Source organism: Rhinolophus sinicus, linkage group LG05 (assembly GCF_036562045.2).
Source record: "Rhinolophus sinicus isolate RSC01 linkage group LG05, ASM3656204v1, whole genome shotgun sequence".
NCBI lineage: Eukaryota > Metazoa > Chordata > Mammalia > Chiroptera > Rhinolophidae > Rhinolophus > Rhinolophus sinicus.
The window spans coordinates 62,275,636-62,296,413 of NC_133755.1; the positions used below are offsets into that span (position 1 = coordinate 62,275,636).

Consider the following 20,778-nt stretch of genomic DNA (forward strand, 5'->3'; position numbering starts at 1 on the left):
TGCCTGCCGCCTCGTTCGCTCCGCGCCGCCCGCCCGAGTCAAGTGGGACGTTGTCTTCTGCTTGTGCATTTCGCAGTCGTCGCCTCACCGTTCTTTCCTCTTCAACGCCACTTTCATTCACCGCTGCTGTCACCAACACCAACATGAACGGGCAGCTCAACGGCTTCCATGAGGCGTTCATCGAGGAGGGCACGTTCCTCTTCACTTCAGAGTCTGTAGGGGAAGGCCACCCAGGTGAGATGACAGGCCCAGGCGCTGAGCGAGGGGTAGGGCGGGGCGTGTGGCAAGGCTGCGCCTGACCGGCTCCCGCTGGTGGTGGTGCCACGCTGGTTGCCCTTGCTTGCCTGGCGGTGGGAAGAGCGGCGACTGCGCGCCTTCCTCGTGGCGCCGCGGGCGCTGAGCGCGTGGCCGCCGCTCCCCTCCCCCTCCCTCACCTCCCCTCCCATCCGGCCGCGCGCCCCGACTTGCGGAAGATTCCAGAAAACGGAGAAGGGCGGGAGCCACGGCAGCTGGTGCTCTACCCGGGGAGGACACTTTCCTCTTGGCCCTGTGGTCCGAAAAACCTCGGGTGGATGACCCGCCCCGAGCGCTCGCGCCCGATCCTCGGGAGCGCGCGCCCCGCATTGCAGCCGCAACCACGTGTCTGCAGCTTGTGGCATCTGGCCCCAGGAGCCGTCCCGCTGGGGGAGCGCTCGGGTTGGCGGAGTAGGGGGCCCTGGCCTCTGGACGCCTTCTCTTCCTTGAATTCCTTGGTTTGGGTCATTCCTACTCACCGAAGAATACGGACTTGCCTTTAGGCAGTATATGGCCTCGCCTTCGAGGTGACAGCCTCCAACTAAATATAGCGTGTGTTGAAGACATGCCTTATTTGGGCCGTGGATGAAAAGGATGGGAAGCATGAATTAAGCATGAGCTGCCATTGCGTTTTAAAGTCTTTGGTGCATATGGTTGGAGGCAGGGTTTTACTTCACGTTTCCTTCTCCGGGCTTTGTCCAATGGTCCGCCATTACGGGGATCAGTTTACACGTGAACGAGTGAAGCTATTTCAAGGAACTTTCAATCTCAGCGTGAAATCATCACATGGTAAAGATCATTATTTTGATGGACTGCTTCTGCCCTTTCTTAGGTTGGTCACATTGACATAGTTAACCTAGTGTGATGGCTTAAGGATCCATTTCTCATTTCTCTGTGCTTTTAATGAAATCCCACAAGCAACCTAATAGTATAGGACAGGACAAACCCTGAGACCTGATGAGTAAAGGTCAGGTGTTTTGGTGTGGTGTGGGGTTTTTCAGTGTTTTTGTTTTTCCAATGTTGTGTATTCGACCTATCTTTTATTACCTTAATCGTTTAAGTGACAGGCATTTACAACAGTTTGTAGATTGTCTTGAGCCTTTGGTTTGACTGCAGTGTACATTTTAATTGTTGTACATGGTTATAGAAAATTCAGGAAAATGCTATTAGGGTTATTTCTGTTCCCCTCTGATTTTTAATAGGTAGTAATCCAGTCGGGAGAAAATGAACAAGGATTCAGAATACTTTTGTGCATTTCCCAGTCTGTTCATTTCTTGTTCCTGGACTATTCATAACAAAATCAAACGGTTGGCCATTTTATTCCTTTTGTTCATAGTACCCTTGCTTTCATTGTTTAACTCTTTAATTGACATGATTTCTTTGCTCTAATTGGTGTTCATCAGGATGAGGGAGAAATTGATAACAAGACAAACAACAGTTTAACTTTCTGGTTGGTTGGACTTATAATACAGACTTCAAATTTTGGGGATAAACTTAAGGACTATTGTTTGAAAAGCAATACTCTTAAAGCTAAATGTTTCCTAGCTTTGCTTTTGGATTTGAAGATAAACCACTTTATTTCTACTTTCACTTGATCTCAATGTAGCTGTTCTATTTAACAATAGAAATTGCATTGTCTGGGAATTTAATTTTTCAAAATGTCTGGAATACTTTGGAGATGGAAATGAAGTCCATGTCAGTTGTAAAGTGCGTTTGCCATAATGAGTTTAAATGTATTAAAAATGCTGGGGGTTCTACTGGCTTATCTGAATTGGTGAGCTTGTGGTGCAGCTATATTAAGCCATGGTGTCAAGTTTTCAAGTAACAAGCAACACTACATCTAGCATTTATTCAGATAAATGGTTTCTGGTAAAGTAGCAGTTAGGTATAGCGGTTAAGATCTCCATACTTGGAATGCCACTGAATTGTACACTTGAAAATGTTTAAATTGATCAATTTTATGTTATATGGGTTTTACTACAACTTTAAAAAGAAAGCTCTACATAAGTTCTTGACAGCTGTGGTTATTCAGAAGGGGGCGTGACATACTTACATTAACAGTAAAGACATTGAGCCAGGACTTGTTTTTTTCCAGATAAGATTTGCGACCAGATCAGTGATGCCGTCCTTGATGCTCACCTGCAGCAGGACCCTGATGCCAAAGTGGCGTGTGGTAAGTTCAGAACACTGCCTGTCTACTGATGAAGAGTTAGCATCGGGAAAATGACTTCACAAATGTGACATTTGAGTGTGGACTTCTCTTTTATTAGAAACTGTTGCTAAAACTGGAATGATCCTTCTTGCTGGGGAAATTACATCCAGAGCTGCTATTGACTACCAGAAAGTGGTTCGTGAAACCATTAAACACATTGGATATGATGATTCTTCCAAAGGTGCGTTTTAATGAATTGGCTTTTCTAAGCTCCTCATTTTTCCAGATATTTTCTTCAGCACTTTTTAGCTCTATCGTCTAGGATGTTCCTTCTAATCATTAACTCCAGTTGTATAGTTTTACTATCCTTTTGTTTCAACCCTATTCCATTCTCTAAAAGTATTAAGTTTTAGGAATGTTTGATCTCTTTAGCAGTATAGATGACCCTGGAACAACATGGAGGTTAGGGGTACCAACCTGATGACCGACACCCTCCCCTGCACAACTTAAAATCCATGTATAACTTTTGACTCCCCCAAAATTCATTCATCCCTTGGTATCCACAAGGAATTGGTTCCAGGGACCCCTCTCTCATACCAAAATCCGATGGGGGTAGAATAATGCATACAGTTAGCCGTTCCTCCACATCCGCCGATTGAAAATTCTGTTTCCAGTCTGCATGGGTTGAATCTGTAGATGTGAAACCTGGGGATATAGAGGGCCAAGTGTATATTGGAAAAGTCCACGTATAAGTGGACCCGCACAGTTCAAACCCTACTGTACCTGCAAAATGTCTTGGTGAGGATACAACTTATCATCTTTAGCCAAGTGGCAAATTTGTTGTACCTGGATCAACTGTATTTAGAATTCCAGATAATTGTTGTAAGAAGGTATTACTGTGGCCTTTTAAAAATAATGAGACCTTGTTTTGTTACAGGGTTTGACTATAAGACTTGTAATGTGCTAGTAGCCTTGGAGCAACAGTCACCAGATATTGCTCAAGGTGTTCATCTTGACCGAAATGAGGAAGACATTGGTGCAGGAGATCAGGTATCTTGGGAGACGGCTGTTTGCATCTCTTCTAACATTAAATTCTGAGGCTTAGATTGATCACATTGTTGACTTTTCCATTTTTAGGGTTTGATGTTTGGCTATGCCACTGATGAAACTGAGGAATGTATGCCTTTAACCATTGTCTTAGCACACAAGCTCAATGCCAAACTGGCTGAACTACGCCGCAATGGCACTTTGCCTTGGTTACGCCCAGATTCTAAAACTCAAGTAAGTGATGACCATAACGCTATTATATGTATTATATTGGCCCGGAATAGTAGTAAAAGTTCTTTGATTGAAGCTAACTAACTAAAAACAGAATAGCATTTGTCTTTTGTATTGTAACTTAAGAGGACCAAAAACAAAGTTATTCATGTTTTAATGACATATGTTGCCTTCAAGGTGACTGTGCAGTATATGCAGGATCGAGGCGCTGTGCTTCCCATCAGAGTCCACACAATCGTTATATCTGTTCAGCACGATGAAGAAGTTTGTCTTGATGAGATGAGGGATGCCCTAAAGGAGAAGGTCATCAAAGCAGTTGTGCCTGCAAAGTATCTTGATGAGGATACAGTCTATCATCTACAGCCAAGTGGCAGATTTGTTATTGGTGGGCCTCAGGTAAGACCTTACAGTGTCAATTCAGTTTACATTTTTGGAGCTTTTGTGATGTTTACTTGCAAAAATTTGGCTTCTACCACCACCTCTTTTTTAGGTTTTTTACATGTGAATCTTCTGAGGATATTTGCTGAGTGATGCAGAATAGGCATTTAACAAACTTGACCTAGAACCACTTACTGGAAAGGATAAGGCATAAAGTGACTTAAATCCTGTAATTTCAGGGTGATGCTGGTTTGACTGGTCGGAAAATCATTGTGGATACTTATGGCGGTTGGGGAGCTCATGGAGGAGGTGCCTTTTCAGGAAAAGATTATACCAAGGTGGACCGTTCTGCTGCTTATGCTGCTCGTTGGGTAGCAAAATCCCTTGTTAAAGGAGGTCTATGCAGAAGGGTTCTTGTTCAGGTATATACTCTTTTATATAACGATTAAAAGGCATGTGGGGAGGGGCATTTAGTTATCTACTTGATTATTTTTTATACCAGTGTATTGCACAAGTGTGTGGGTCTTTTGATGACTGACTCTTAAATGACATTTTAATCCTTTTAGGTCTCTTATGCTATTGGAGTTTCTCATCCATTGTCTATCTCCATTTTCCATTATGGCACCTCTCAGAAGAGTGAGAGAGAGCTATTAGAGATTGTGAAGAAGAATTTTGACCTCCGCCCTGGGGTCATTGTCAGGTAAAGATGGTAAAGCCTATTGCTAGTGAAAAATATTGAGGGTGTGGGTGTGTGTCTATATTTGACATATATTCTAATCTGAGAAGATGAAAGTGAAGGAAGATTCCTCAAGTGGGGAAACATTTTAATTGCTAGAATGTGTTGGTGTTATCTTTTAAATTGCCTTCAGTGAAGGCTTAAACTAAGAAAAATCCAAAAGCATAGTGCTCCATGGCTTAGACTTAACCACCCTAGAAAGTCTTCTACATTTTATACTGGGCTTTGTGCTCATCGTACCTAAGAATGTTTATTTAAAAGAAATTAGTACAGATAAGTGGGATGTTCAAGGCTGTTACAAAGAAAATAACCATGGTAGGGTGTGGGCATGGACCTTGGTAAGTATTCCATGATCTCAAATGAGCTTTTGACACTTGAAATTTCTCAGAATAATGACAAGTTTTCGTATCTGTTGAGCCAGGGACGGAAAAACAAGAACTATAGTTACTAATAAGGACTGTGCAAGGAGTTTGGACACCAGGGAAGTAACAAACATTTTTGCCACAAACTTTTTTCCTAGCATACCCCAGAGAACTGAACTCATTTGCCAGAAGTCTTGAAAATGAGTCTTGCTGATTGTTTTGCTTTATTTTAATTGAATGCTACATATTAAGTTATGGACTTGTATATTCCAGGGATCTGGATCTGAAGAAGCCAATTTATCAGAGGACTGCAGCCTATGGCCACTTTGGTAGGGACAGCTTCCCATGGGAAGTGCCCAAAAAGCTTAAATATTGAAAGTGTTAGCCTTTTTCCCCCAGACTTGTTGGCGTAGGCTACAGAGAAGCCTTCAAGCTCTGAGGGAAAGGGCCCTTCTTCCTAAATTTTCCTGTCCTCTTTCAGCTCCTGATCAGTTGCAGTCACTCTAGTCAATGACATGAATTTTAGCTTGTGTGGGGGACTGTAAGTTCGGCTTGCTATTCTGTCCCTAGGTGTTTTGTTCACCATTATAATGAATTTAGTGAGCATAGGTGATCCATGTAACTGCCTAGAAACAAACCAACAACACTGTAGTAAATAATGCTTTGAAATTGAACCTTTGTTCCCTATCACCCAAACCCCTAAAATTCTAATTGCATTGACTTTCCCACCAGATGCTAAAAATGTCCTTGTAATGTGCACGTAAAGTATTTGTAGTTCCATTATAGCCTGTCTGGCAATGCCACAGCCCTGTCAGCATGAATTTGTAATGTCTCGAGCTCTATTCTGAATGTGAAGCTTTCCCTTATCCTCCCTATAACTTGATCCATTTCTAATTATGTAGCTCTCTGTCAGGGAGTGTTCCCTATTCAGTCATTTCTTGCATGTAACGCAAGTTCCAACTGGAGCTCTAGCCTGACATTTAAAAAAAGAAAAGGCAGTTACCATTAAACCATCTCCCTGGTGCTTATGCTCTTAATTGCCAGCTCTTAAACAGCACCAAATCAAATCTCTCCACTTACTCAGCTGTCTTTTGGAGGACGTACGTAATAAGGTTTTTATTTAGTAAACCAATCCTATGCATGGTTTCAGCACTAGCCAAACCACCAACTCCTAGCTCTAGAAAAACAGGCACTTGGCACCTTTGTGATGTCATATGGAAAACTAACAGGGCAGTACCTGAGGGTCTGTAGGTTGCACACTTTGGTACCAGATAACTTTTTTTTTCTTTATAAGAAAGACTAAGTACTCCACACTGCACAATAACTCCTCCCAGGGTTTTAACTTTGTTTTATTTTCAAAACCAGGTCCAATGAGCTTTCTGAACAGCTGGTGTAGCTACAGAGAAACCAGCTTCCTTCAGACTGCAGTGCTTTTGGCGGGGAGGAGGAAATCCCTTCATACTTGAACATTTTCTAATTGCTTATTTATTGTATTCTGGGGTATGGCGTAAGTACAGAGAAGCCATCACCTCAGATGGCAGCTTTTAAAAGATTTTTTTTTCCCTCAACACCATGATTCCTTTAACATGTTTCCAGCATTCCCAGGTAGGCCAAGGTGTCCTACAGAAAAACCTTGGGTTAGACCTACAGGGGGTCTGGCTGGTGTTAACAAGGGAGGGCAGAGCTGGTGCAGCTGGCCATGGAGAAAGCTGACTTGGCTGGTGTGGTACAGAGAAGCCAGCTTGTTTACATGCTTATTCCATGACTGCTTGCCCTAAGCAGAAAGTGCCTTTCAGGATCTATTTTTGGAGGTTTATTACGTATGTCTGGTTCTCAATTCCAACAGTTTAATGAAGATCTAAATAAAATGCTAGGTTCTACCCGAACTGTGTCCATTGTTCTTTCAAAGTGTTTTGGTAGGAACATGATCTAAGAACATATTCCTTAACCCTGAATAATTGTAATTCTACCCATGGTTCAGAGAATTCACTTCAACCCTGACTACAGGCATTTAATAGGTTTATAAATCTTATTCCTAGCACTAAGAAGAAAGTGCAAGACTTGATTTTGGTTTGTCAAGCATAGCCTTTTTTGGCCATTGCAATGGTTAAAATTTCATGTTTCCTATTGCCAGCAGCCTCTTGTACAGCCAAAAATGTTTTAAACTCTTACGGTTAAGGTCACAGAAACCACCAATAGAGGACAGGATTCCCCCACTATCTGAAACCTTTCATAAATGAGTAGTGTAACAGCTTTCTTCATAAACACAAAAGGCCTCATTGGATTCCTTTCGTAGCAAAAATAGGTGGTACTAACTGGTCTTTTGTAAAATGTAAATTTCCATGTTAAGTACACATTGCTTGAAAGTGTTTTTAAACAGTGAGGGGCTAGCTTCCAATCAATAAGATACAATAACCTAAAATTAAATTTATTTAAACAAAGTAACAGGAGACAAGTTTCTGAAGGCAGTTTGTAGAAAGTTTGTCAGCTACACACAGCTTGAACCACCCTTTCTTGAGCATAAACGCTAAAGTATAGACAAGCCAGGTGGTATAAGGCGCCAGCATGTATGAAAGCAAGTGTTCAACTTTTTACTTTGACCTGTAAATGTGAGACCCAAGGAATGCTTGCTTACACGAGTTTGCCTGGAGGCTTAAAAATTTAGAGATCTGTTATAGGAGGCGAAGTTAAATCTTGCGAGTATCAATGGAGCTCTGCTTACTTGCTCAGAAACTTGCACTTCAATTTTCATAATATTGAAAAGCTCCAGAATGTTTCAAAAAGCTTTTAGACACCAATGCAATGCTGCCTACAGACAAGTATAACCATGTTAGCCAAATGGGATTGAGGATGAGTGGATGCCCGTACCGGAGAAGAAACTGGCCTTAAGGTTAGGTTCAGTATCTGCTAGGAAGATCCCTGCCCTCAAGTTTGTAGACCAAGGAGAGGTGCTTGTCTGTCCAGCTAGGGGAGAAAAGAATTTTAGAGACAGGAAGGTGGTGGAGCAAAGGCATGAAACAGCAGGGGATGAGTGGTTATAAATAGTTGAAAGTATGAAGTGTGTTATGGAAAATTACCATACTTGCCTTTCTACAAAGTTTGAAAGGGTAACGTCAGGGACAAAAGATCCAAATGCTGGGCATAAAAGGAATATTAAAGATAGAAAACACTACCCATTTCCACAATAGCCACAGTTGCACAGGGCCTGCTGCCTCCTGTAATCTGAACCCAGATAAACTCCATTGAACAGGTCTTAGCAGTATTAAGATGAATACCTTCTCCATCCCTCTCCCAACATTTTCATTGGGAAAAGGAATCAACAGAGGTGGGACACCAAAAGTTTCAGAAAAGCAGCAACACTGCCTATATTAAAAGTACTTTCGCAAGAGTCCCCTCCTAAAGTGAAGAGCTACTTTTCTTGCCAGGCAAGTAAACGGAGGGTAGTGGGTAGGGAAACAAGATAGCTGAACTTACTAGCAAAGGACATAGTGCTAAGGTATGTCGCTGTGAGATGTGCAAACCAGTGTTTAACCCCACACCATTTTTCACAAATTTCTCAAGGATACCCTGTGGCACAGCCATCGCCAACCCATACCATGCCTGTATGAATCAGGGACTTACTGCCAGGCCCCACTTGACTTCAGTGGGGTGTCATTCAGGCCCAATCTGCACAACATGGTAGCCCTGCTCTGGTCTCCCTAACTAGATTATAATATAAAGGCGGAAAGAACAGGTAGTAGAGATTAATAGATTTAAGAAATATGAGGTCGAATTTATGGGACTTTAAATGTGAGGAAAAGAGTCAAGGCTGATGACTCAGATGGCTCCATCAAAAATAGTCGCCATTCACTGATAAAGGAGATGTAGGTCTTGAGTTTGGGATGAAGGTAAGTTCTGTTCAGGACAATTTGAAAACGGATAGCCAGGTGGAGGTACCCTGTTTCCCTGAAAATAAGACCTAGCCGGACATCATCTCTAATGCATCTTTTGGAGCAAAAAGATGGGGAAACAGCGGTCTAGGGCACAGGAAAGAAATCTAAGCAGCATCACTGGAAACCATGAAATGAACATAATTAGTCATAACTGCCTAGTGAAAAACAATGGCTGTATAGATAATAGAAAAAGGGAACCAGAATTGTAGTGAAAATTTGCGTGTATTCAGAAACCTGACCACCATCCTAATCATAATTAAGACAAGTTTTAAGCTACATTATTTCAGAGTTATTGTCGGTGGTTCTGAAAATTACAAGAGGCAGGACACAGAACCTTAAGTCAGACTTGAGTTCAAACCATCGATCTATCCCTGACTAGGTTTGTCTTCGAGCAAATTGTTACTCTCAGCCTCAGTTTCTCCAACTGTAAAGTAGGACTATGACCATTAAGGACTAAATGTCCTATGTAGGCAGTGCCTTACAGAGTGCCTGGCATATAGCGAGCACTTGGGAACAGTGAGCTACCGTTTCCATCATGGTACAGTTAAGTCTCTCCCCAAGGAGCCAGTCAATTTAAACCTTACTCTTCCCCCTTTATCCTAGAAGGACAATTTCAATTGCTTTTAACCTCCTCTTAGCCCCTCAACCTTGGACTGATAAATCTTATCCTTATTTTACTTCTTTGGCTCCTCTAAACTACGATCTCTGAATTTACAAGAGCTATGGATAAGGAAGAAAAATGTAAAAAATAAGTCTGTAATATTTTAAATTTTCCCCTGCACAGGTAATGGTCCTGTGACTGGCTGCTCCCACATCTGTACCTAACATCTGGCCCACCTCAGAACTCTGAGTGGACAGGGCCGGAATTTGGTTCAGGATTAGGATTTGAAGAATCTGTGTTTGAAGGACTTGACTCTCCAACTGGCTCAAAGGGTCGCAAGTTTGCATAAGTCACCTCTTGCGCCAGCTGCTCCAGGGAAGGGCGGCCTAATGCCAGATTTCGAAGTGAGATACAAGTCATCAGGAAGCTGAAAAAGAGGAAAAAGGCCACCCAGTCCAAACTCCTGTTTCAACATAGGAATGTCTGCCAAAGCCCTTAGGGGGTACCTGGTCCTACCTCCTCTCACACAGGCATAAATGAGAATCTCCCCCCAGTGACACCCACATCCCAGCTGGAAGGGCAAGCCACTCCTTATACAGTCTGGTAGAGGATTCCAGGGTGAAGTGGGAATAACACACAAGGGTGGAGATAAACTGAAGCAGAGAAAGACAGCAGGCCATAGACACAGGTTATTTACCATCCATTAAATCGAAGGGGAGAACGGAGAAGAGATACTTAGCCCTAGATTGTCTGTTCTGAGAGAGAGTCCCTACTGTTAATCCTCACCAGAGAAAAGTTACCCAGCTTGCAAACATCTGATGACAATGACAAGTACTGTTGGGGGTAAAACTTACCTGCGGCGAAAGATGTAGAGCTTTCGCAGCAAGAAGCGGAAGAATCTTTCATGGAAAGGGGTATTTCGTCTGCGTTCAATCTCCTGGAGCCTTTGCTGCCGTTTAAGAAAGGTCTGAACCAGAGGGGTTGGCTCAGGGCCCCCTTTTACTTCCCCTTCCAGCAGCGGTTGCAGCTCTGGTGGTAGAGGCCCCGTTTCTGCCGGGTAAAGAGCAAAAAGAGGAATCACCAAAAGAGATCATTCTTAGAACTCCTCTTTCACCAGCTAGAGGTTTCAAATTCACTCTTTAATGGCTAGATCTTCATTCACAACCCTGACTTCCTGTAACCAGGGAGTATCTCCACCCAAATCTTCACACACTCACCACTTCCATTCTCCACCTTCTCTTTTAATTCTTGCAGATATGCCAGGTCTTGCTCCAGTGCAACCTCTGTAGTGTTGACATAGATGTACATGTAGCAGGAAGGGCGGGGTGATACTGTGTACACCTTATGGTACTCACCAGCAGGCAACTGACAAGTGGGGAGAAGTGGATATATTTCACTCTTCAAACTTTCCCTAGGCAGCCTATGGGCTCTCTACACTACCCACCCCCCAGGCATCTTTCTTCTTGGGTTTTGGATTCCAAAGGAACTGACCTCTAGAATCCTGGATGAGGCTATTCACAGCCCCAGAGGACCTCGTTTTTTGAGCCCCCACGAGTCTATAATAAAGGAACTCCACTCATCTAAACTTTTCTGCCACTTTTAATTCTAGCAAAATACCTGCATTTTTTCTCCCTCCTGAAGAGTCTGGTTCTTCTGTTCTGCCACCAGCTCCACAGTCACCTCCCCCTGCAGCAGCTGGATGCTAGTGTTGCCCAGGTCTTCACTCACAAAATTCTCCAGGTGCAGCCCTGACGGGGCAACAAAGTTCCCCGACCCATGCCATGCGGAAGTTGCTCCCAGCAGGAACAGAAACATCACACCTTCACCACCACACCCCTCAGGTTTTAAAAACATTCCTCCCACCAGGAGTGTCCCCGCCCCCACCACCACCACATGCCACATCCCGGGCCAAGGAAGCCAGGAGGAAAGACAGCAAAGCCTCCCGTGCTTTCTTCCATACCAGGGAAATCTGCAATGAAGACCACCTCCGTGTGGTTGTCCAGGCTGCTCTTGATTTCCTGTAACTTGGCCCTCCAGGGAGACAGGTCCATCAGCAGTGGCTGCAGCCAAGGTGTACGCTGGAAGGGGGACCAGGCAGCCTGCACAATGTCCACATGAGGGTCGAAAAGCCTTAGGAAAGAAAACCCATGTTCTAAGGAGGCCACTGCCACCCAGCAGAATTTCCAGTTCTGTTTTTTATTTATCACTGTTCCCAGATAGAGGGAACAGGGTTTCCAGGTAGAAAAAATGGCCTATGTCAGCATATTATTACCAGTCTGGGGCAGAAAGAGAGGGGAAAGAGATTCTGGAGCACCAGGAAGAATGAGGATTAGTGGCCACCTGAGAAGTGTGTTAAGTTTCTAGAACATGTCATTACCTTTTCTTCTGGATGATGGTGCCCCCTGCCGGAAGCAATTAGCTATGCCCACAACCAGGTAAGCAGGGTCATGCACCAGAGGACACAGCCTTTCAAGCAAGACAACACTGGGGAGCAGGGGCTATTCGTCTTGGCAAAAGGAGCTAGACTTCATTTTCCCCCTTCTCTGCTCCCCTTGCCCACCTCTGCTGGAAGCGGTCATTGATGGAGACCCAAATATCAAAGTAGATCTGGGGCTCAGTGACATTGTACTTGGGAAGCAGGCGGCTCAGGCAAGTGGCATATTGCTTCAACATGTCTGCGTGATCCTTCCATCGCCGGCTCTGTGTGAACACCTGTCCCAAACCCCTGTATTAGTCCCACCTCATTGTCAGCGACCTCCTGAATGACTCATGCAATACCAGTGGCACAAAGAGATCCCCGCCTGCTGTCCGTCTTCACCAGGAAAAAAGATGAACTTGTCTTTGGGGAAGAATTTTTTTTTATTGCTGGGCTAGTGGTGGTACTTACCTTATTTAAATCTAATCTCGACTCAAGGAAGTGAATGACAATGCCCTATTTCAACCCACATAAAAGAAGGTTCAACCTGGCTCCTGAGAAAGGGCAGAGTGACCCAAATTTGTTTTATTTTAGAATTGTCTTTAGGACCAAACCAGACCCCAAAACTCAAAGAGCTCTGAAGAACAATAAATCGTCAGCCTCAGATATCTCACCCCAGGGTTAAGGTAGCCCAGCTCGCCAGTATGGCCATCGCGGTAGGTGATCTTCACGTGCTGGTGGGAGCGGGAGTGCACCATCATATCCCAGGAATAGCCATACAGCCCATTGGTCCAATTGTTATAGCCCTGAGAAGGCAGGGCAGAGGAAATCAGCTCAGGGGTTCTCACGCTAATCCCATCCTCTACCGAGAAGGGGCAACAAAACCAGCCCCATTCTTTTCCTACTGCTGTCACCTCTGCCACTTTCCAAGCTAACCCCCAGCCTATACGTACCTGGGTGAGGAAATGGGAATAGGGCAGGAAGAGCTGCTCTAGGAGGTAAAGCAGGGTGAAGGCCGCACCTAGCCGATGGCGCAGCCCTGGCTTCTGGCCACCTTTGGCCCGGCTCCTCTTATACAAGCAGGAAGCACTGGGCTGAGGGGCAGCCCTGAGGGGCAGCAGTTCTTGCAGCCTTTTGGGGCAGTGAGATACCAGCTTCCGAGGCCACTCAGGGGAGCAGAAGAGAGGGCTGCTGGCCAGCATGACATAGGGGAACATACCTAGAAAAACACGGAGAAAATACGCATTTCATGAGTTAGGTTGGGGGAAAAGTGGGTAACCCTCTTAACTCCCTTCCCTTAGGAAGCTTCTCCCAGGTATTCCACTTATGAAAGAAGTTCTTAACTAAAGGGTACTCACTTCCCAGAGATTCCTTACTATGCAACATGCTAGCTGAGCCCCGAAGCCCCCATCCTCCCCTCCCAGTGCATTTCCATTTCACAGTTACTGCATCTGGCTCAGTTTAGCTCCTATTCCCATCACCACTTCCCACTCCCAAACGATGTTTCTGGCTAGTCCCTCCATGCAAACCTGTGGTTTCCTATTCACTACCAGACTACAGGCACTGACCAATGCTGAAAAGCTGGGAATTCATGCAGTGGAAGTAGGACACAAAAAGGAGGCCAATGGATCTTGACGCATCGAAGAAGAGCAGGAAGCCGGCTGAGAGGTCAAGCACCAGTCCGCACCAGTGCACCACCAGGAGGCTAGTCATCTCCTCAGACAGCACTAGTCTGCGGACACCAGGGACACAGGTCAGGCCCCAGCCCACTGGAGAACCCAGCTCACAGCACGTCCACAGCGAACGCATCTCTGCTACCCTATCCTTGCCAAAGGATCTACACCAGCAGGTAGGGAGAACTGCACAAAGACACCCTGGTAGAGGTTTCTAACCCCTTTCCACTTCCACACACTTTGGGTGTCCAACTGTTGTCAGCATAGCCTATGTAATAAGCAAGGGCAAATTGGATCGAGAATTGTGTGTGCTGTGGCAGGCAGGTTCCTCATGAAGGTTATCCATGAGAAGAAACTTTAAGAGGTGACTGCTTGGCTAACATGATAATGAAGTCAAACTGTAGGAACTGGGAAGTAACAGGGAAGAGGAAAAAAACCCAAGTAAAACAAGGGGAAAGAAGAAATGGGAGGAAGAGAGAAACCAGAGAGGCGAACCTCTGCTTTGTAAAGAGTTGTAACACTGGTTTGGTCTGGTCAGTGCACCGGCTGAAGAATCCGGCAAGAGGCTGGGGTGGCAAGTCAAGGACACAGGTACCACCCATGGCAACTGCTGGGGGCACTGATTCATTCACCAAGTCACCTAGTTCTGGCTTTCCTCTTTTTTTTATTTCCTTTCCCTTCATTCCCGCCCGTACCATAAGTTTCACAGGGGCAGCTAGGCCTAGATCTTTTAATACATCCATTCTGCCCTCTGCTGAATAGGGAGATGAGTGCACAGAGGAAAGCATGTTGCAAATTCAGGCAAAGAAGAAACAGCAGACATTACTGCAGAGCTGACAGAGGTGAGTCACCCATTCTGTCCCTGCGCCCCAGTGAGGCCTCTGCCCTGACTGCCACTCACTTAAAGGGGCTGAAGAGCCAGTGCCGGGACAGGTTCTCCATGGAATAGCCTCCCACCCAGTCTGCATCCAGCTTTTTCACACCCGCAATGAAGTACACAATGAAGATCTGCAAACACAGATACAAAACAAATGTTCACACAAAAAGACTCGTTTTCTACAGTCAAAAATAAAAGAACTCTCATCTCAGTTCAGGGCCCAACGAAGATTAGATCCATTCTTCTATTCACTCATCTCAGATACTCATCCAACATCTATTGACATCCTACCAATGCCAGGCACGGTATTAGACGCCAAGGAAAGTCATGAAGCATAGACGTTATTCTCTCTCTCATGAGGATTCTAATCTGGCAGGGATGAAGCTCTACTCATTCCATGACAAGGTGACAGAACCCAGAGATCAGGGGACTGGATACAATGGCAAAGCCAGCCTAGCCTTCCAACAAAAGGGAAAAAGAGACGATCCAGGGAGGCAGAGTACAGTCTGGCAGTGGGACGGCCATGCTGACAACGGCTGTCAAACAACACCTCCCTCTTTCCTAAAATCCTGTACCTGGCCACGTAGCACAGCATAGTTCCAAAGGGGCACATGGGCATTCCGCTTCTGGGCATTCAGCAGGCCGTCCACAGACCTACACCGAAGGAGGTAAGCACTGAGGAGAGCTTCTTAGTCCAGTTACAGCTCCACCTTTCTTTTGAAATGTCATTATCTATCCATTCCAGGCCATCTCCCACATCCTCTCTGGTCCTCCTGGGCTATTCTGAGACTGTTTAGAATTATATGAGCAAATTATAACCCTGATTATTTTAACTCGTAACAGAAATTTCACTAGTGAGTTATAACAACAAAAAGTTCAGTGTTTACCATTAATTAGCAAATTAATTTGTCCTAATGGAACAAATCAGGGAAAAAACTACAATGCTAGAATATGACTGAATTTGAAAAAAGAATGAATTTGAGGAAGTGTTTGAAAAGCTTAAGGTATATGGAAATATACACTGCATTAAAAAATTTTTTTTTCAATATCAGAAACAAACAGACATTTCATAGACCTGGAAGCTGGGATCTAGTGCCAGCAGGTACCTACTAACAACATTAGGGGAGAACTGATAAACCCAGGCTACTAAGACTAGATGTATTTTGGAGAGGCAGAAGCAAAGCAGGTTTTCAAGAAGACAATGAATGAGCCGAGAAGTTGGGAAAGGGGCAGATTCCACTGTCCAGAGCCCTGGAATCTGCAGTTAAGGAGACCTGGATTCTCACTTGTGCCTCTTGTCTGCTATGTGACCTTGGCAAATCCTTTACTTCTCTAACCCTTAGTGTCTTCATCTATAAAATGGGAACAGCACTATGGACCTCATGGGGCTGTAATGAGAAAAAATTGAAAGTGTTTAGTATAGTGCCTGGCATGTGGAAAGCCCTCAGTAAGTAATAGGTATTTTTTTCAATTGTGTAAAAGTCATAAAACTTTTCAGGGGTATTCTGTCAAAACTGCCTCTTAATCCTACATGATCAGAGCTAGCCATTCTGAGTGAGTTTAAAGGTTTACAAAAGGGGTATGTGGATGTGTGTATTAACGAATGAAACTTAATTAATGACTGATAAATCAATAACAAATTCAATGCTTAAGATTTTTTTCCTATACCCATCTTACTGAGATCTCGTACTTGCTCACTTAATAATGGGACAAATCCTTAAATATCATCTGCCCTGCCACCCTGTCTCCACATCCCTTCTCCACCTCCCGTGAAAGATTGTCACCTAAGCCAGAGGTGGGGGAGGGCACCATCCTCCCAGGACAGCACTGCTGAGCAGCCCTGGTGGGCCCTGGCCTTCTGACATGACTCTGCCTCACAGCAACTTCTACTCTTGGCTCTAGCTCTGCCCCTCTGGGTTCACACAGAGAAAGTCTGCTCCCTCTTCCACATGACCACCCTTGAAGTATCTGAAAACAGCTATGTCTGGCTTTAGTCTTCTCTTCTTCTCTCTAAGAGGATTACAGGAAGTAGATAGATCAAGGTACCTGGGGAGATATGGAAAGAGTGAAGGGGAGCAAATGGAGCCATTTTGCTTTTTGTCATCCCAAGTGCCCCAACCTCGCTGACCCTTCCCCCTCCCAAATCCATTCAAATCAAAATGTGACCTTGTAACCACACTTCGCAAAGCATGGTTGAACATGTGCTTCCTGGGGCAAATTCTAGGACAGGTAACCAACGTGACCCTGCCAACCCCTCCCCTCTTTTCCCCTAGACTCATACCAGTAGTGGTTTGCATCCATGAATGTCAGCTGAAAGGCCAACAAACCATATAGATAGGAGTGGTTGTTCCACGATGTCTTGTCCAGGAGAAACACATACCAGTATGGCAGCAGAAATAACACACAGCTTATCCGGTAGCACAGGCCCAGCATCATGCCCAGTGCCCCTAGGGGGATTTGTGGGGGAGAGGATTAAGAAGTCAGAGGGTCACCACAGGCCCAGATCCTCTGGGACAGGCTGTGGGTGGGATTAAGAAAAATCATCAGACATTTTATAATCAGGTAAAACTACATGAAAATTAAATGTTATTTTAATATTTTTAAAAAGAGCTATGGAATCATAGCTCAGATGACACACAGGTCAGAAGGATGAAATTAGCAGTCATAGCAGAAGTGAAATAAAGAACCTAAGACCGGGGGCCGGCCCGGTGGCTCAAGCGGTTAGAGCTCCGTGCTCCTAACTCCGAAGGCTGCCGGTTCGATTCCCACATGGGCCAGTGGGCTCTCAACCACAAGGTTGCCAGTTCAATTCCTCGAGTCCCGCAAGGGATGGTGGGCTCTGCCCCCTGCAACTAAGATTGAACACGGCACCTTGAGCTGAGCTGCCTCCCGGATGGCTCAGTTGTTGGTTGGAGCGCGGGCTCTCAACCACAAGGTTGCCAGTTCAATTCCTCGAGTCCCGCAAGGGATGGTGGGCAGCGCCCCCTGCAACTAAAATTGAACATGGCACCTTGAGCTGAGCTGCCGCTGAGCTCCCGAATGGCTCAGTTGGTTGGAGCCTGTCCTCTCAACCACAAGGTTGCCGGTTCGACTCCCGCAAGGGATGGTGGGCTGTGCCCCCTGCAACTAGCAACGGCAACTGGACCTGGAGCTGAGCTGCGCCCTCCACAACTAAGACTCAAAGAACAACAACTTGAAGCTGAATAGAACCCTCCACAACTAAGACTGAAAGGACAACAATTTGACCATTGCTCCCCAATAAAGTCCTGTTCCCCTTCCCCCAATAAAATCTAAAAAAAAAAAAAAAAAAAAGAACCTAAGACCTTGCTCATTCGCCAGCACGCTTTGTATTTCTGTGTTTTAGGTAGACCAATCAATATCCCCATTTCTCTCCCACAGTGTGCCTCACCCAGAAACATGATGGTATAGACAAGGTACATCCAGTCAAGTGGCAGTGGCTGCAGGGCATCCAGCAAAGGAAAGCGGCACACCTCCAGCCCATCCAGGTATCTTCGGTCCAGGGAGCTGAGCCCCCGTTCCTGGGGAATGTCCAGCACCATCAACAATCCTGAGAAGACAATCGGGGAGGGGGCCATGAGCCCTTGGCAAAGGAAGCAGTGAAATACATTCGAATACAGTCAAGTGCACCAGCTCCACAGTCAGACTTCTTTCCTGACCCTGGCTCTACCGTTTATTCATTCATTCAACAATAATTACTGAGTGCCGACGCTGTGCTAGGCATTATGCCAGTTATGTGATCAGCCACTGCACCTCAGTGAGCCAATTTCCTATTTGTAAAAGGAGGCTCATAATATTTTACAGGGTTACAGAGAGGATTGAATGAGAGAGGCATACAAAATGCTATAAAAGCTGTTCAGGTTTTGATGGTTATGTTTATAGAGGTCTGTCCTACTGGGCTACAGAAAGTGCTCTAGGGTGGTGCTTCTCAACCTTTTCCTCTTCTTGGCACACCTAGAAAACAGCAGTATTTGACCAATACCCTGGGGTAAACAAAAGGGGCTACTCAGATCAGGAAGCCAGTTCCAGTTAAGTCAGGGTTTCACAACCTCAGGACTATTCACATTTGGAGCTGGTTAATTATTTGCTGGGAGATGCTATCCTGTGCATCAGAGGTCATTCAGCAGCATCTCTGGGCCCTATGTAGATGCTAGTAGCCACCTAGTCCCCTTCCCAACCAGTTACGACAAACAAAAATGTCTACAGACATTGTCAAATGTCCCCCCTGGGAAGCAAAAATGCCCCCAGTTGTGAACCACTGGGCTAAGGGGATTAATATTTCAGCACTTTTGTAACCCATTTCAAGCACACATACTATGGCCTATGAGTTAGGAAGCTCTGGATTAGGGAGTCACAGCCAAAATGTCACCCCTGCCATTTCCCTGAAGTCTAGTCCTTAGCACAGTTACTGGGCAATTTCATGACACAACCAAATGGGTCCCTATTCCTCTGCCTCTATATTTCCTACAACCTCAGATCAAAGCATTTCTGGTCTCCAAACCCTAATCAGAGGAGACAAAGCTGGGTTTGATCCTAAACTCCGGGATATCCGTATTTTCAGCTCTGAGAAAAAGGGGGTAGGTAAGTCCGCTAAGTAACTAAGAAATGGACATGGGATGGTTGTCATTCTCCCACCCAACCACACTGGCCCCTCCCAGAAATTGGAATTACCAAAGAGAAAACGGAAGACAGCCAGGCTTGCCGGATCCGTGGGTCGGTTCAGCAGAGTCACCAGCCTTCCCCAGCTGGACACATCTGTCCACTCAAAACCCAAGAGTTTTCTCATGTGGCTGGCCTTACCAGGCCCTGAGGTATGTCCAGCCTTGTCTTTCTGTACTTTATCTGCAACCAATACATGGAGAAAGTGTGTGTACGTGGGTGTGAAAGTGGAGGTGCTTTAAAATAGGCTCCTCCCTAAATCACAGAAATCACAGCCCCAACACCCCCAGGGCTTTTGCCTACCTGAGTTCTCCCACTGAACTCTGACTACCACAAACATCCCTGCAGAGCAGCCCCTCCTCCAGAACATGCCAATGCCCCACCACCTCTCACACTACAGCCCCCAATGGCTAATCGAATGTCATCATCACCCCAAAGCCGCAGACTGCACCCTCTCTCTACAAGTCCCTTCACACGGAGGCTCCCTTCCCCAGGTCCCAGAGCGCAGCCCTCCCGCCCCCGCCCCACTGAGACCAGCGCCCCTCCCCCACCTCTCTCTCTCTCTCCTCCCTCTCCCCTCCCTCCCTCCCCCCTCCCTCCCTCCCTCCCCCTCCCTCTGTCCCACTCGCGCTCTCTCCGACGCAGGGCTGGGCTCTGACCCTACCAGAGCGCGGCGGGGCGCGCGCGGACCCGGCAGACATCGCCACGGCTCCGCAGATGTCAGTCAGCCACAGCGGCAGCGTCCGAGGAACTCGCGTCGCCAGGGGCCGTTCCCTAAGCTCCGCCTCCCCGACACATCAGCGTGGAGCGGCCGGCCGGAAAGCGCCGCGACTGTCGCGAAGGGCCTTAGCCGGCGGCGACCGGCGCTCTGCTTGGAGGCAAAGGGCGGAACGGGGGCCCTTGGGTCGGCGCGGGCGCCAAGGGGGGTCCTTACCAGCCCTGGCCTCACCTGGTGGCAGGAGGGGAGCGAGGGTATCCCCAGCCCCCCTCTCCTGTGTGCCACGAGTGCCCTATCGATCTTGAGGCTTCCCGAGGCCCCTCCGCGCTTTCACCCCTGAGAAGGCTCCGAGTTCCCGCAACTTCCCTGGGTCTCTCCCCGCCCCCATTAGGCTTCTCCAGGTGGTAGTGTCCCTGCAGTGAACTCTGCGGGCGCATAGTCAGACTCTTCTTCGGAGAGGCTGAGTCTGGAGGGGTTGCCCGGCCTAGAGAGAGTGTGCGAGTTTTCTTATTCTTTCTCAGTAACTGCCAAGAACGAGGGGTTTGAAAGCAGCAGGAGAAACCCGAACAACATACTGAAAAGGTGATGCTGAATAGGGACAATGAGGAGAGTGTGGGCCAGCTGGGAAGATTTTTAGAGGCGAGTCTTGACCAGCACTGCATTATCTTAATTCTCTGCACTGGG

General features: G+C 46.1%; 2 protein-coding genes across 4 annotated transcripts; one reads left to right on the top strand and one right to left on the bottom strand.

Annotated features, from left to right (window-relative positions):
• Positions 1-2: 2 nt before the first annotated feature.
• MAT2A (methionine adenosyltransferase 2A) lies at positions 3-7,086 on the top strand. Of its 2 annotated transcripts, none has more exons than XM_019714540.2 (9): positions 3-234; positions 2,390-2,467; positions 2,565-2,687; positions 3,384-3,496; positions 3,584-3,727; positions 3,902-4,120; positions 4,342-4,524; positions 4,669-4,802; positions 5,474-7,086. In XM_019714540.2, exons 1-9 carry the CDS (start codon positions 144-146, stop codon positions 5,574-5,576), a joined length of 1,188 nt encoding a protein of 395 aa, XP_019570099.1. In that variant the 5' UTR covers positions 3-143; the 3' UTR covers positions 5,577-7,086. The 2 variants fall into 2 exon arrangements, with proteins under 2 accessions (XP_019570099.1, XP_074188372.1); XM_074332271.1 differs by lacking the exon at positions 3-234 and adding an exon at positions 478-1,083.
• Positions 2,696-20,196, bottom strand: GGCX (gamma-glutamyl carboxylase). Of its 2 annotated transcripts, none has more exons than XM_074332270.1 (15): positions 20,041-20,196; positions 19,389-19,559; positions 18,109-18,267; positions 16,981-17,146; positions 15,275-15,353; positions 14,724-14,830; positions 13,718-13,881; positions 13,103-13,368; positions 12,824-12,955; positions 12,294-12,445; positions 11,694-11,863; positions 11,351-11,481; positions 10,951-11,098; positions 10,588-10,783; positions 2,696-3,151 (listed from the first exon to the last, which is right to left on the bottom strand). In XM_074332270.1, exons 1-15 carry the CDS (start codon positions 20,075-20,077, stop codon positions 2,989-2,991), a joined length of 2,241 nt encoding a protein of 746 aa, XP_074188371.1. In that variant the 5' UTR covers positions 20,078-20,196; the 3' UTR covers positions 2,696-2,988. The 2 variants fall into 2 exon arrangements, with proteins under 2 accessions (XP_074188371.1, XP_019570089.2); XM_019714530.2 differs by lacking the exon at positions 2,696-3,151 and adding an exon at positions 7,613-10,160.
• Positions 20,197-20,778: the final 582 nt, after the last annotated feature.

What these genes read in the sequence shown, in the direction of transcription:
- MAT2A (XM_074332271.1), top strand. Translation starts at nt 909, where the DNA reads ATGAGCTGCCATTGCGTTTTAAAGTCTTTGGTGCATATGGTTGGAGGC. An exon ending in TGATGCCAAAGTGGCGTGTG is followed by an intron (nt 2,468 to 2,564) that starts GTAAGTTCAGAA and finishes CTCTTTTATTAG; the next exon opens with AAACTGTTGCTAAAACTGGA. An exon ending in CGCCCTGGGGTCATTGTCAG is followed by an intron (nt 4,803 to 5,473) that starts GTAAAGATGGTA and finishes TGTATATTCCAG; the next exon opens with GGATCTGGATCTGAAGAAGC.
- GGCX (XM_019714530.2), bottom strand. Translation starts at nt 20,077, where the DNA reads ATGTCTGCCGGGTCCGCGCGCGCCCCGCCGCGCTCTG. An exon ending in GCGCGCCCCGCCGCGCTCTG is followed by an intron (nt 19,560 to 20,040) that starts GTAGGGTCAGAG and finishes TATTGGTTGCAG; the next exon opens with ATAAAGTACAGAAAGACAAG. An exon ending in TGGGCTACCTTAACCCTGGG is followed by an intron (nt 12,446 to 12,823) that starts GTGAGATATCTG and finishes GGTTTGGGACAG; the next exon opens with GTGTTCACACAGAGCCGGCG.